Here is a 15985-nt window from a genome sequence, read left to right as displayed (position 1 = left end):
GAGACTCGAGCGGACAATAGACTTTGACTTTATTATCTCCATAAACACGACCGTGACAAGTATTAAAAAATATTGAACGCGATCATTTTTCTACAATTAAACATTATCCAACTTCCGCACTAACAATAAACGTAAGTCAAGTGTAAAAATATCAGTTTTTGTAAAGATATTTATTTCGAATAAAAAACAAAGTAATGATGCGGTAGCAATTATAACATAAATGATTGTCATATTTTTCAATATTTAAGTTGGTAAAATTATTTTTTTCATGTTTAGCTTTGAATATATCTTGTTTCACATTTTGAGTTATTTGTTAATGTGTCTAGCGAATTGAAGAAGCGCAATAATGGAAATACAAGAAATGTATGCACTTTGGATTACATAAATTTTGCTATAAAGTACGATTTGTTAATCAATTATGTGCTATTAAATGTTTCGAACAATTCAGTTCATTTTAAGTTTATATAAATTGTTTGATCGACCCTTAAACAATTAGATACATTTGAGATCATATATATATGTAAATAAATTATAACATGCTCAAATTTACGTGAGATGCATTTCTGCAAATAAAAAAATCTATAAACGATTTAAAAAATTAAATACTATGTAAGAAAAAAATATAAATATAAATTACAAAAAAAGACAAGGAAAGAGAATAATTGCTTAGAAGATGTAATCTTTAGAATAATGATTTTTATTAATTTTTTAAATTGAAGTTATTTTTTAAATATGCATTAAACTTAAAAATTTGTGTATTCATAAAAAATAGATTATTATTAATATTTGTTATATCGCACAATTTTTTAAAATTGCATAAATTTAAATTCGTACGATCGAATTATATATTTACATATCTATATTGTCTTATGAGACTTTTTTGTTTATGAAATAGAGAATGTGGGTATTGGAATAAATGTATAATATATTATTCGTAATTATAATATATATTCTGTATTCTAAGATTTTCTGGCGACAGAGGTTTCTGTTTACACTTGTCCAAACGGAACTTAACTCATATAATGGCTTGCGCGCACCTACATATTTTAATATTTAACCACATTCCTAGAGTACATATATCAGACTTTCTGAAGGCAAATTACAAACTATGTGACAAATAAATAAATAAATAATAAGTAAAGTATAATCGCCTGAAATTGGTCCAACATGAAATTTATAATATATAGGGGATATCCTTCTTCCGCTATATTATTTTTGAATCCTTCGAACAATTTGTGGAGTCATTTCTTTTTAAATATTAAAACTCAATCAATGATCGTAATTTTACATATTTAATAAATCTTTTAATCTCAAATTAAGATTCCCGTAAGATTTCCGTTGAGATAAGCCTATTTGAAATTGATTGGAAAATATAAATTTGTCAGTTATCTTTCTGTTATCAGAATTTTCACTTAAAGCAACAGAAATTTTATTTTAATCGCTCGAGAATCGCAAGTGCTTTTTTGTCGAGAAAATCGACTCTTGGATTGGCCAAATAAATCGATTATTTGAAAATAACAGTGTGGAAGTGGGACATTTTTTTACATATTTCTCTATAAATTGCTTCTTGTTTCGCGAGTGAGGAAAGAGACGATCAATGCGCATTGTTTAATCCGAATTTAATTGTACATCCGTCAAAGTCAAACAACGCAATTTCGATGACCATCCGATAATCAATGGTGTACCATTAAAATGATCGTACGAATCACGTGTTGCGTTCGATCATTCATTCATTGATACTTCGATGTTGAATATTGGCGATTTCAGTTGGACCAAGGAATAGATGTAGCTTAAGCGGCAGGCGATGGTCGAAGCATCGACCTGGTGGCCGAAGAAAGTTTCTGCGACACCAAATGTGCGATATGCGACGATCTCTTCCATACAAATTCCCGCGTTCTATCGTGATCATCCTGGCTTTCCACCCGAACCTGAAGAAAAATTTTATTTAATACAGCGAATATAAACGCAGTGTTTTTGTTAAATAAATGGAAAAGATAGTCGCTATTTAACTGCTATTACTTTTCGATGCTTGCAATATTTAAATATTTTCAATTTAATTTATAATATATTGTAATATGTGCATAATATTGATATGCATTAAATTAATATTAATATTTAAAATTAATATTAAATTAATATTAATCATGGCTTGATATTAATTCAATGCATATCAATATTGTACATATCACACACAATCGATGTATTATATAAATTAAATTGAAAATATTTATATAGTGACTATCCTTTTAAAACAGAATTTCTAAAAATAAAAGTTCTCTTTTTTGATAGTATATGTGTGCATAAAATATTCGAACAAATCTTTTTTCATAATGACAAAAATATTAAGAAAAATAATAATTATTTTTATTAGGATGATTTTTTATCAAGATGCTGTGACAATCAATATTTGAATTTGAACGATACTATATATATAGAGTTCATCAGGGTTTAATCTACCGTAATCTACAGGACAACAATTTTGCATAAAAATAATGTCATTAAAATAGCGACATCGGTAAAATTAATAATCATAGAGAGAAATTCTGAAATTCTATTTATTTATCCACCGTCATTCCGGTTTTGCAAGATTCACGCGTTGCTATAACTGTTCCTTGCGTTTTTCTTCTCTTTCCCCGCTACCTCGCTGTATGTACCTGTTTAGGTTGCAAAACCCGAATAGAATGCAGCGTCGCCGCGCCTCCGTGCAACACGCGTAGACTCAACTTGCCGGACATCTCGGCCGTGGTGGCAGTCGCGCTCCTCAGTTCCTTCTTCGCGGCTCGGCCGAATTCCTTCTCGACTTTCAATACGAGCGGCCCCAGGCTGAACTTGGTCTTGATGGTCGTGTGATCGCTCATCATGTTCACCGATACGTCGCCCGTTCTCTGCAGGGACGCCAATCCGTATAGAGTGGCTCTCGCTTTCGGTCTGCTCTTGGTAGACTTCTTCTGAAAATCACATTAATAATAACGAAAATTATTCCGAAATTGTTTCGTTTTCCCCCAAGTTTCTAAATAGATATGTTTCAAGCAGACTTAGATTTGAATTTAGATCTAGATTTTCTCTAATAAATAAATGAAAATCTTATCCGATGTCCGCGAGTATCTATAGATTTTTCAATTACTTTGTTCTTGTTGTTGCTTCCTGTACTTCCTTTTTTAGTCTTCGTCTTGTTTTTCGTTCGTTTACGATTCTTGTTTCGTTCGTTTATGACTCTGCTGGTATTATTGCTGTTGGATGTACGTCTGGATCTCATATTGGCTTCGGTAGAAGATTCCAGCGCGAGCGATGAGATCATTTCCTTTTCCGTTACTGCTGGCGTTTCCGTTATGGCGAGCTCAGTAGCTTGCGTTACTTTCTGCAAACATATGTATATTTACTAAAGATATGTTTTTAAATTACGTATAAAATATTTCCGAATTTTCGTTTAACTTTTATATCGAATTTATTGGCAAAAATGTTCCTTCTTGAATTTAAAATTAATATTTCTTTTCAAAATATTCTCTAAAAACGGTATTTTGTTCTAGTTTTTTAATATTCAATACTAAATATTTCTTTTGACAATTGAGATTTTTAATTTTGATTTCGAACGACAAAACCTTATTATTTAATTTGTAAAAACTTTTTTATTAAAAAAAAAATTATTGTCTCTCATTTTAATTGTTGGTGAGGAAAAGAACGATTTGAAATTTTTGTTTAAAACCATATTTACTTAATATTAAGATGAGTTTCCTATTTTATTATAAATTATTTAAGTTGGAAAGAGAGTGATTGTGGATGATACCTCGACGTCGTTTTCGTTGACGCCTTTCTCAGTGACGACGGACGTGTCGATTGGCCTTGAGGCGCTCTTCTTGGTGCCGTTCTTCTTGTTACCCTTCTTCTTACTCTTGTTTTTGTTCTTGTTCGACTTGCTCGAATTCGAGTTCGTTAATTTTACAGTTACCGGTTCGTAATTGGCGCGGAGAATATTGTTGATCTTGCCAAGAATTTGGTCGACGAAACGATTGTATTTTGCTACGTAAATCGCCGGCATGAGGCCACTCGGTTCGGATTCCGCACCACCTAAATCAATAAAAAGAATGGCATCAATATCTTGTAGTTTCTATTTTTCTGAATATTTTTCAATACGCACCTTATCGTGCATATTAAAACAAATATTAACCTTTCCATAAAAAATATATTTCTCAGAGAGGGAGTCTCTTTTAGCAAAATGCATTATGATTTGATCGAATAATTTTATCTTGAGACAAAGAAAATCATCTGTCGATGCTAAAGTTGAATCGTTAAAAGTTTACACTATATCAATTATCACTGATATAATATTATGGCAATTTAAAATAATTTATGTAAAATGATTAATGTAAGTATTTCAGATTCCGTAAATGTATTTGCAGACTGGCTTCTTTCAGTGGTAATCAAATGATCAATCTCAGGTATAAATTTTATATATTATATAATTATTAATATATATAATTATATAATTATTAATATATATAATTATATAATGTATTATATATAATATATTATATATAATTATATTATATATTATATAACTATTAATATATAAATATATAATTATTATATAATTATATAATTATTAATTATTTTAATTATATTAATTATTTTATAAATATTAAAATTATATTATATAAAATTATGAATTCTATAATTGTGCTCTCGCCATCAGCTTATATTTTCGCTTGAAATTTTTATTCTTCCCTGAAAGTCATCAGCTTACAAGAAGAAGAATCTTCAAAGTTATAAAATCGTTCGGTTAAATCTCTACCGAAATTTGTCTTAATTCGAGACTCAATACTAAGATAAAGAGGGAAAGAGGGAGAGAGAAGCTCTTTAGGAATACGACCTTGAAACCACTTTTCGTGAAGTTATTTCGTTTCGTCCGGGTCATCGACCAGGGTGGAACGTGTTACCTTCCAAGACTCGTCTCTCTCTCCTTCTCTCTAGGCTTTAATGAAGGGAAACGCATTCCTCTCCCTCATCCTCCTATCGGCTACCGTGGAAGGAAGTTGACGGTTGCTGATCGAGGAGGAGCCTACTTAAAGCGACGACAATGATAACGGTATATCGGAATCCTTCGGTCGACGGCCAACTGGTCCCCAATCTGGGCCACGACCTCCTTCCTCGCTACTCACCTACCTACAGACCCATCTAGCCACATGCGCGGATTCACAATCTCTTATGCCGAGATGTTCACCTAAAAACTCTCCCCCTGCCGGTCGTTGCACCTGCAGTACGTAAGCATACTTTCTTTCGAACGTTATGACGCCGTGCCACGCAGAGAGCGATGAAAATTTCATGCCACGGACAAGGCCGTCTACTTCTGGCACGACATGGAGATGTTGAATACTCAAGACTCGATCAGTCCCTCGATAGTATCGCGGGCACGATACCAGTCTACTATTCATATTCTTCAGAGATTTTCCTGTGCTTTTTACAAAGAAACGTTTGTGCAACACGATTGATTAAGCCTCAAAAAATCATTTCTTTTTCAAGGAAAATGATGTAACATTTAATAAAATATCCCGCATATGCACATCTAATCGAGATTTTATTTTTTTTTTTATTAGATTAAATATAATTATTAAGACTTTAATTAAATATCTAAACTAAAAAAACTTGATAAAATTTTTTAAAAGAATATATATATTCATTAGAAGTGAATTATGTGGATATGAATCTAATAGAATGAGCAAAAAAATACAATTATATTCATTATTTGTTGTACATCTGTCAAATAGAAATACATAATGTTTCTTGCATCTCATTAAATAGTCTTTATTGATAGAAATTATTAATTGAAATTTTGCTCTAAGTATTTATAGTAATTCAAATATCTAATAAGATGTATATTTCATCATAATGTGACAAAATATTTCAAGAATAAATTACTCAGCATGTTTACTTTTACTTGAGATAATAGATTTTTGTCCTCGATAGATATCTCACTTTTGAGGTGAAGTGGGTCAGTCGAAGATATAAATATATGCGTGATAAAATGTTAACAGCGATGATATACACATCACGGTTTAGACATGACGGAAGGGAGCGACTTCATAACTTACGAGCTGGGTCAGGGTCGAGGAGAAGGCTCTACAGCATATCGTTTAACGCGCTCTCTGGGTCAGTGACCTCGTTTCTTTTTCGATCGGCTACTCCCGGTGAAAGCCGGGAAAAAATTCAACGCGGTCGCACCTTTGTTGGACTTAGCCCGGCACTCTCATGTAGAAAGTTAATTGGATGCTGATAGCGGCGACTCGTTTGATCGGTTATCGAAGTTCTTAATAATGCTCTTGAAAGGCCACTTGATCTTGCCACTCATCTCAAGTTGTATTCATGAATCAATGATTGAAATCGATATTATCGTAAATTTAAGAAATCTCTAAATGATATCTAAATGATAATATATCTAGATTTTTTTCAATATTTATTTTCATCGAATTTTGAGATATTTGAGAGAAAGATATCTAATTCCTTAGGTATTTTTATAAAATTGTGTATAAAATATATTTATTCTTTTCTTTGAACATTTAAAACTTAATTTCCACAGTGAAATATAACAATGAGAGCAAGATTTATTTTTTCGTAGTTATTATATTGAAAATTGAATCTGCCTAATGACTTTTTTTTCTTACCAATATACGCGTGCAACAGTAAGAAGAATCAAAAAATATAAATAAATGAAAATATAACTACTATAGATTCATATCTTTAGTAATCTTATTCCAGTTAAAATAATAAGATCAATATAAAGCAAGCTATTTAAAATTGAATCCGCAGACAAATCAAATTACGAATAACAAAAAATATGTAAAAAGAATAGCATTTTTTTAATTTAAAAAAGACATACTTGCAAAGTCTGTCAAAGAAAACAAGAAATCAATGAGAAATATTGCCCTCAAATTATTAGTAAAACGAATCACCAACTTTTTCTTTTTCATTTAGTTATCTATCAACTACTTTATAATTCTATTATCAACTACTCTATAACTCTATTATCAACACACTATTAGTTAGTACAATACTACAAATTGCATGTCTGTTTTAGGATTTAGGAATGATAAGGAACATGAAGGAAAAATGGAAGGGTAATCGTGCTACTGTCCAGGTACACATTGCCGATCGTCTTAAACCATCCACCAAACACGCAATCATTTACTAATAGATAGGCAATACAGCTGAAGCGAAAAAAAGCAGGGTTGAAATTAGGAAAAAAGAAGTGTTTTGTTATATTTCTCTATCGAATGCATTCAAATAGCCAGGCGGGTTACTGCACGTCACGTCACGAAGAAGAAATTTCAATGTCGTGTACACGCGAAAATAATCTCATTTTATTCGTTTACTCGATCGTTTAAACGTTTCCACATCTACGGCATCAAAAATCAATTTGAAATTATCTCCAGCTTTGAATGAAATTTCGCGCGATTTCGCTTCAAAATATATTAAAGGAAAGAAAACAGAGAGAACTTATCCTCCTGGATTACGCGTATTATGAGTGTATCTGGACACAAACACGCTGACACTGATTCGATGCAACTGGGCAATGGTGAATGAAATAAATAGACGGTACACAGAATATTTTGTAAAAATAATAAATTATTTATATTTTGCACAATCCAGAACGGACAATGTCTCTGTACAAATCTCAAAAACGTCGTAAGAACCTTTATTAATTTGGCCGCGCACGCGCAGGACAATCGACACCATCATCGACACGTTTAATTTGGCAAGTGATAGACAACTTTTTAACATAAATTTATGAAATAGAGAAAAATTTATGTGTATGAAGAATTTAATAAATTAATTTTTTATATATTTGTCACATATATAAATATATTTTTATCATATATTTAGTAACTGTATATTTATCAGAAAAGGAACTATAAATTATAGATGAAAAATAGATGTCATCATTGCCAAATGAAGCGTTCTAGTTTAGAAACAAATCAGTTTCTTATTCTGTTTTCCGACGTAGACGATTTCGATGTCGCTTGATCCTATAAACGAAACTAAATAATATCGCCTGATTTCCATTTCTTTTTCTCTCTCATGCACACGCACCCTCTTTTTTCTTTTCTTTTTATTTATTTCTAAATGATCATTCGTAAGTCGATCAACACTCGTAACTCGGATCGCGGACGTTGGAAAAGGAGGAAATACGTGACGTGAGGTCACCAAGCCAAAGCATTTCAATGCTATTCCAAGTAACACAAGACGTCTAAAGAATTGGAGCATTTGGATAACTAAATGAAAGATTTAAAAATCACCTAAAGAATATCTGAAAAGTTGGAATATATTTTAGATATCTGTGTAAAAAATAATTGAGATATTTAAAAAATTGAGATATATTTTTTAGATATCTAAAACATTTGAATCACATATTAAAAACATATTAATCACAAGATTAATTGTTTTTAATATTTGAAAAATTTAAAAATCATTTAAAGAATATTTGAAAAGTTGGAATATATTTTAGATGTCTGTAAAAAATAATTGAGATATTTAAAAAATTGAGATATATTTTTTAGATATCTAAAAATTCCTGAAGGACATCTAACAAATTAAAACATTTTAATATCTTTAAAAAAACATTATTAAATTTACATTTCTGGAATTTCTGCGTTGCCTGGTATGTGTTTACCTTTCTTACGAAGCTTCATAATTCGACTACTATTATTTCGAATTGAACAATCGATGATATGGATTAACAAAAAATATGAAAATATATTAGGAGAGATTTAGGTACTTCTACACCTTTTATGCACGTTTATAGAATTTTGTAACATGGAAATAGCACAAGCTCCGCCAAGAGAACTCAGTAAGATAGACAAGCTAGAAAAAAAGAAACAAAAACCTAGAAAAAGAGAGCAGACGTCTCAGTCTATGATGCGATGCAATATCCAATGTGACTTTAAATAGAGGTATTGCCGTTAATAAATACAATAAATAATTAACACTAAACAATTTAAGATAAAATGATTGATCGCGCGGAATTAAAGTAGCAGAAAATCGGATTCTCTGCTTGCAGGACTTTATTAACGCAGATTTTCCATCATCGAATACTTTCTCGAAAAGAAGGCCTGATTCGATCATCCGATTGACAAACCATCGTATCGATATAGACAAAATTTATAGCGAGATTTTGTTTCCAGTTGTGAAATCGTACAACCGAAAGTCGAAGAAATATGCATAAATTATATAAATAAATTATTGTATTATTTATTAATAAAATTAACTCAATGGAAAATTACTTCAATTTTATGAACGTTAGATAAATAAATGATAACTTTCTTAATGTTCGATTTAGACTAATTTAGACTTTGTAATAATCTCTAAAAATTGATATATTAATGATTATATTATTTATATATTAATAATAATAATATATTTTATTTATATATATTATTACGAGATATATATGTGTGTGAAAAGATAATAAAATATATTCAAGTCTAATTATATACACATATACATAAGAAATAATTTGATAATGGCAAGCTTAATTTGAGTCTTTACAGCACATTTTTGAATTTTCGTAAATTATGAGAATGTTTGAATTTTATTTTATTTACAATTTTTTTCGAAAAATCTCGCTATATTTAAAGAACTTAAAAAAACTAAACTTAAACTTTAAAAAAAATAAAAGGAGCAAAATAATGTGAAAATGAAATAAATTTTACTCCATGAATGATCACGTCACGATCGGACGTAGATGCGGTTAATTAAATTTCAAAATCGAGACGGAATCAATCATCAGTGTGGATCTTCTCAGGAAAGAAAACCTTCATGCGAGATGGAAACGACGATGTTTCTCTTCGTCGTCGTCATCATCGTTAACGAAGAGAACGCACAAGGTCGGAAAATCACGTCATACTCGCGTTACTGTAGTTTGCCACTCGATTTAAACACGATTAAACGCGGATGCGGATGCGGAAGAGGAAGAAGAAGAGGAAGAAGAGGAAGAACGGGACGATCGCGCGGACAATTTGCGCGATTTGTGGGCGTGCTTGACGTTATGTTTCTTAGCCTTCTTGCCCTTAAACTCACGTGCGTGTCTAGCGCTGGCAATATCGGCGATCTCATCCACTTCATCATCCTCATCGTCGTCGTCATCGTCGTCCTCCTCGCTATCGTCATCATCGTCGTCCTCCTCCGTAATGTCTAGGCCTACATCATCGTCATCGTCGTCGTCCTCGTCGTCGTCGTCCTCGCTGGAGGCTGGAGCAGCAGGGGCGACCGGCGCCGACCCGATGGCGTTTACCGAAACCTGATTCGAGATGGACTCGGCAGCTTCGAGCGTCGACTCGTGCACGTTGGACGCGGCTTGGCCCTCGGCATCGCCCTCGTCTTCGTAGCTACCGGAATCGTCGCCAGCCGATTCACCTGCCGCTGCGGCATCCTCGGCGGCCTCTTGGCTCAAATCGGCCGCCACGGCGAGCGGTACCTGCGGTGAATTCACGGGGGCTACTGGTGGAGAAGCCGCGGCCGCGGCAGGTGCGGCGGCTGCAGCCGGTGGGGCTTCGTCCTCGTCATCGTCATCGTCGTCCTCTCCTGTAAATTGATGGTAGAACATTGGTTGCACGTGAATAATTGCGTTTCTTTAATAATATTATAATATCTATTATATTATTAAACATGATATAATAGATATTATATTATTTTGTTACAAGAAAAAGAGCAAGTGCATAAATTAGTTCTTTTAATTGTTATATATTTATTAATAGCTCTTAATTCGAGCCTTTTTTATTGAATGCGGAATTATTTGTAAACTGTAACTTGTTCCTATGAATGATGAGGAATACAATGAATCGATTTCCTCACTCTCTTCATTGGAACATTGGTTGCACGTGAATAATTGCGTTTCTTTAATAATATTATAATATCTATTATATCATTAAACATGATATAATAGATATTATATTATTGAAACTTGCTATAATTAACCCGTAAATTAACTCGAACATTTTTTTGGTGAAATTGATTAAATCAATTTTATTGAGATTTTTTCCCTGTTGAATTGACATGAGCCTTAAATTCATTGGTTAAATTTATCAAATATAATTAATTATGTTTATTTTTGTTGTTCCTTTTATTTAAAAATATTGTCTTTTAAATATCTAATAAATGTCTCGATATTAGGCACGATATCATAGATATAGCAATGACTTTATATCAGACAAATTAAGATTATAATTAAATGATTAAACTTGCTTGGTACCGCGCATACTGAATTTTCATAGAAACTATGAAAATTTAAGAGTAATGAAGATATAATAATAAAGAAAAAAACAAAAACCATGGAAAAAAAATTAATATGAAGAAAGCACGAATAGAAGAGGAGATATCATAGAGAAACGATTCGACTCAGCTAAACGATTCAAAATTAATTCTACTTTCAAAACATATCTTTATTTAAATTAGTTTAGCTATTAAAACTGGTTTGAATCGTAAGCATAACTGCATCGACTTTTTAAAATCGTTCTGAATTATTCAAAAGTGCATGCAAATATAGAAAGAAATTTTTTTCGCAACAACTTATACACGCTGCAAAGTATACCAGTTGTAACATATGCACACACAACCTCTTTCAACAAGTTCGTGGATTTATAAATTTAACACGCATTTCCTCGTAAGAGACGGCCTCGGATTATCCTTCGGTATTCAGGTCAATGTGAAGAAGTAGCGCGTAGAAACTTTTTTTCCGAACCACGATCGCTGTCGATTTATGTTAATTTGGACGAGTCAAAGTACCCTATACCGTTATGAGAGAGGATATATGAGAGACGGGGAAGAGAACGAGAGAGAAAGAAATGGAAAGAGAGATTCTCAGGCAACATGAAGTGTTTGCATACGTGTTTGCATAACGGTGTGTGTCAGTTTGCGAGATTCTTTCATTGTTGGATTCAATGAAGAAAAAAATTGATACAACACATGAGATAGAAATCGAAGACAGTGAGGAAATCGATTCATTGTATTCCTCATCATTCACAGGAACAAGTTACAGTTTACAAATAATTCCTCATTCAATAAAAAAGGCTCGAGTTAAGAGCTATTAATAAATATATAACAATTAAAAGAACTAATTTATGCACTTTTCCTTGAAACAGCGATTTAATAAAAATGTATCAGGCAAGATCAAAAGATGCGATAGATTCCTCTCACCTCCAAGTATATCTTCGATGAAACGCTCCAAGTAATCGCCGTCGTCGTCATCGTCATCGTCATCGTCATCATCGTCATCGTCATCGTCATCGTCATCTCCGGTGATATCTAGATCGACGTCGTCGTCGTCATCATCGTCGTCGTCGTCGTCGTCAGCAGCGGGGGCAGCGGGGGCAGCTGCCGCGGGAGATTGCCTGCCAGTTGCAACGAGGTTCTGAGTCGACACTTTGCTGTCAGTGATCTTGGCTACCGGCGAGGCGAGCGACCCTATCGCCAGACAGCACAGCAACGTCAACACTGCCGCTAATCTCATGGCTCTGTACAATAAAATGGAAAAAAATACAATTATTAATTTCCAATTATAGTATATTTCCTCACGAACTTGATGCGTTACATATCGGTCCTAGAATATATTTAAATTTAAAAATAACGAGAATTATATAGCATGATTGTATAAGATACAATAGAAATATATATCTTTAGAAGAAAAAGTTCTACCTCTAGAATTAACAATTTAGGACACGAATTGGATTCTTTAAAGGAGTAAGGAATAAAATAGGAATAAAAGATTCCTTATAAGGAATAAGGAATAGAACAGCAATAGAATAATTCCTTATAAGGAATCTTTTATTCCTATTCTATTCCTTACTCCTTTAAAGAATCCAATTCGCGTCCTAAATTGTTAATTTTAAAGGAATAGAATAGGAATAGAACATTCCTTATAAGGAATAGAATCTAAAACATTTTAGTTAGCAAATCCAATTTCCTTTCATTTATTACATAATAATTAAATAGTATAAGTAAATCTTTTTCAAAAAATAACGATATTTAGCTTATAATAAATCCTACTCGTAATAATTTTTTATTTATTAAATAGATATAATAAATATAACTGGATTTATAACATTGATCGAGAAACTAGGGAAGCGCGGTTGACTTGGGACGCTTTGTAAAATCCAATAATATGAACATTAATCACGATCCGTATGTATAATTTATTTATACAGATAGGACTATATTCGCGTCGAGACACAATAAGTATTCGATACAGTAAACAGACGTTGCCGTAACTACACGTTAACCGTAAGGAATTGCGCCTTTTCCTCTGAGAAACACTTTTCGTTCCATTCTGTGCCACCGACCGGTGATCGACCGACGATCTAGACGAGATAGCTGCTTATAGTGTCGCATTCCCATGCGTACGCTTTCGGCTTTCGGAGCACGAGCGAGCAAAACGATCGCGAAATGAAATTTACGAGTTTGTGAAGCAATAAACTAAGCATTTTATTTCAAGGAGAATCGAATTACAAATACGACGAATACTTGATGATATCCGACGATATTCGTGCGTCTTTCCAACTGTTTATCGATCGAATTTAAAAAAAAAACTGAAAGGTCAATATTTTACTCCAATATCAGATTTGCATAAGAAATCAATATGATATTAATGAAAAATGACGAAAATTAATGCAAATCTTTTTACAATATAATCGAAATTTATTATAGAAAAATAGTAATAAAAAATTTATTTTATCACCGTTCTCTTCATGATTTCAAACTTCCATCTTTTTTATATACATAACACGTGACAGTAACAGTAATGCAATCGCGAATGTATGTGTGAAATGACTTTTTATATACAAACTAATTATAAAATAATTTTTTAAATATTTTTTTTACACGAGATTTTGTTCTTGGCAATATTGACTTTAAAAAATGCACCAAATACCTGTGTACTTAGCTATAATTCAAATTTGTATCCCTCTGCTAGTATTCTTATTCGAATTTAAATTTCTAAGCACTAGCAATATATTTTGTTTATTCTTTCATTTTAATTATTTGCTTATTAATCAATAAAGATTCCTAATATAACAACCAACAACTGGGATTTATTCGCGATTACATCACCATACTTTATACAAAATATTCAGAGAAAATATAGAAATCTTTGTAATTTACAAGAGCTACATAATTTACGAGATTTGCTTGAACATAATTTTGCATTTGATATGGAAATACAAAAAAAATTTAGAAGTTGTGAGCTCATTTCATTTGTCTTCGGATTCTTTTATGGTGGATAAACTGTACTTTCAAGCAATTTATTTATTAAAAGATGCTTATTTATTAAAAGATGCGTGTTCTATTTTTAAAAGATTATTTTATTTTTACCTCATATCAATATATTTATTAAGTGCAATAATATTCGTGTATTTATTTTGCGAATTCCCGTTATCGCGATCAAATTATTCACGAATGCTTCTCACGTAAAATGATTTCAGGCAACGTTATTGTACCGTAAGATCCGTAATATCCTTCATTATAAATAATTCTAATTGACCTTATATTCAAAATTCGTAACACACTTTTTGGTAAAAATTTTCTCCATCCATCAAGAATAACCAATTTTCCTTTATTAAAATTATAAAAGATGTTGACGAGGATGTAAATGAATGTTAATGAAGAGTTGAATTCTAATTGAAATTTTAGAAAACACTTGTCATACAAATGAGTAATAGCGTACCATAAAATTTTTAAATCTATATTTATTCATGCGCAATTTGAATTTATTAAACTTTTAAAATTTTAATAAAATTAAACAGGAAAATTGATTATAAAATAATTTCTTTAGTTTCACATAAAATTTTATATATATGTCTTTCTTAATTCTACAAATATAAATATATTTATATCTTGAGAAACTTAAAGCTATATTTTAAAAACGAGTTAAGAAAAGTTAATACATTGGAAATTGTACGTGAAATAAACATGAGAGAAAGAATAAATCAAATAGCGACATAGTTGCTTATCCTTTTCAGCAAAAATAAAACAATGACTGATGATACAATGATAAGAAATAAAATAAAAAAATAAATTAATAATATTACACCTTTTCTCTTTATTATTTTTTATCGAAAAGTGTAAACAAACAACTTCCTTTCCTGTGATAAATGTTTCCGTTACCTTTGAAAAGGTAAAAATCTGGAGCTATATTTCTAGGACTTCACATTAACTTCGTTCGATCTCGCGAGCCAAGAAGCAACGGCATCGGTACCCGGAAGTAACGAGTTGCGACGAATCGAAATGAAGGAAGACTCGAAGAATGACGACGCAGGGAACAAAACTCACACAGCGAGTCCTTTCGACGCGAATACATCACACGAGGCTACCTCACTGTACTTAGTGTCGCGCACTTAGTATCACTCAACCCTCGGGAAGAGATCGTTCCTTCGATTCAACCGGGCGAAGCGGGTGGGAAGGGAACGGAGAAAAAGAGGGGGGGGCAGGAGAGGGAAGGCGGTGAGGAGTTGGTCAAGGTCGTTCGTAAGTCCGGTTACCGGAACAGACTTCCGGTACAACGACTCCAGACGGGGATGATGGGCACTTTGTCCTCCACTTTGTTGCATATCCGGATATCCTTTGGAGACTCACCTCTCTCTCCTTCTTTTTACTCTCCTTTTCTACGTCCTCTCGAAGTAGACGATCGACGATCAATGATGATACGCGGTATATGTAACGTCCCGGTTTCCTCCACCCGGATCGATCCACCGAGCGGCTCGGTGAGAGTGTTGAAACAGACGAGGCGGTCTCGACGCGACCCTTTTATACCGACCCGCACCTCCACCTCCTTTCGTACTCCTTCGTCGTCCTCCTTCTCGTCGTCGTCGTGTTCTTCCTGCATTCATTCGTGCCATACTCTGCCTACCTACCTACCTACTCTACCTTCTATTCTCCACGTGGCTCGACCGCGCGTTTTCTCCCTTTCCGGAGACATGCGTGCGTCCACTGTACACATTTCACACAC

The 15985-nt window shown here is 32.8% G+C and overlaps 1 protein-coding gene across 3 annotated transcripts; it reads right to left on the bottom strand.

The window, feature by feature from the left end:
* Positions 1–839: 839 nt before the first annotated feature.
* Positions 840–15764, bottom strand: LOC145966742 (uncharacterized). Of its 3 annotated transcripts, none has more exons than XM_083091064.1 (7): positions 15613–15764; positions 12184–12500; positions 10069–10572; positions 3785–4065; positions 3125–3358; positions 2655–2945; positions 840–1928 (listed from the first exon to the last, which is right to left on the bottom strand). In XM_083091064.1, the coding sequence occupies exons 2-7, from the start codon at positions 12494–12496 to the stop codon at positions 1791–1793; spliced, it is 1761 nt and encodes a 586-aa protein (XP_082947190.1). In that variant the 5' UTR covers positions 12497–12500; positions 15613–15764; the 3' UTR covers positions 840–1790. The 3 variants fall into 3 exon arrangements, with proteins under 3 accessions (XP_082947190.1, XP_082947188.1, XP_082947189.1); XM_083091062.1 differs by having other exon boundaries at positions 842–1928; positions 2655–2948; XM_083091063.1 differs by lacking the exon at positions 15613–15764 and adding an exon at positions 15145–15354 and having other exon boundaries at positions 842–1928; positions 2655–2948.
* Between the last annotated feature and the right edge of the window lie 221 nt (positions 15765–15985).

This window comes from Camponotus vicinus, unplaced genomic scaffold (assembly GCF_025532165.1).
Source record: "Camponotus vicinus isolate PSW18456_S1 unplaced genomic scaffold, iyCamVici1.0 SCAF_2, whole genome shotgun sequence".
Taxonomy (NCBI): domain Eukaryota; kingdom Metazoa; phylum Arthropoda; class Insecta; order Hymenoptera; family Formicidae; genus Camponotus; species Camponotus vicinus.
Note: the sequence above shows the minus strand (reverse complement) of the source record. Positions and strands in the feature narration are given on the sequence as shown.

Coding starts and splice junctions, on each gene's coding strand:
- LOC145966742 (XM_083091062.1), bottom strand. CDS start 12,496: ATGAGATTAGCGGCAGTGTTGACGTTGCTGTGCTGTCTGGCGATAGGG. Junction 4,066..10,068: donor TGCCAGCGCTAGACACGCAC/GTGAGTTTAAGG, acceptor TTATTGATTTAG/GTGGTGCGGAATCCGAACCG. Junction 1,929..2,654: donor GGGTTTTGCAACCTAAACAG/GTACATACAGCG, acceptor ATTTTTCTTCAG/GTTCGGGTGGAAAGCCAGGA.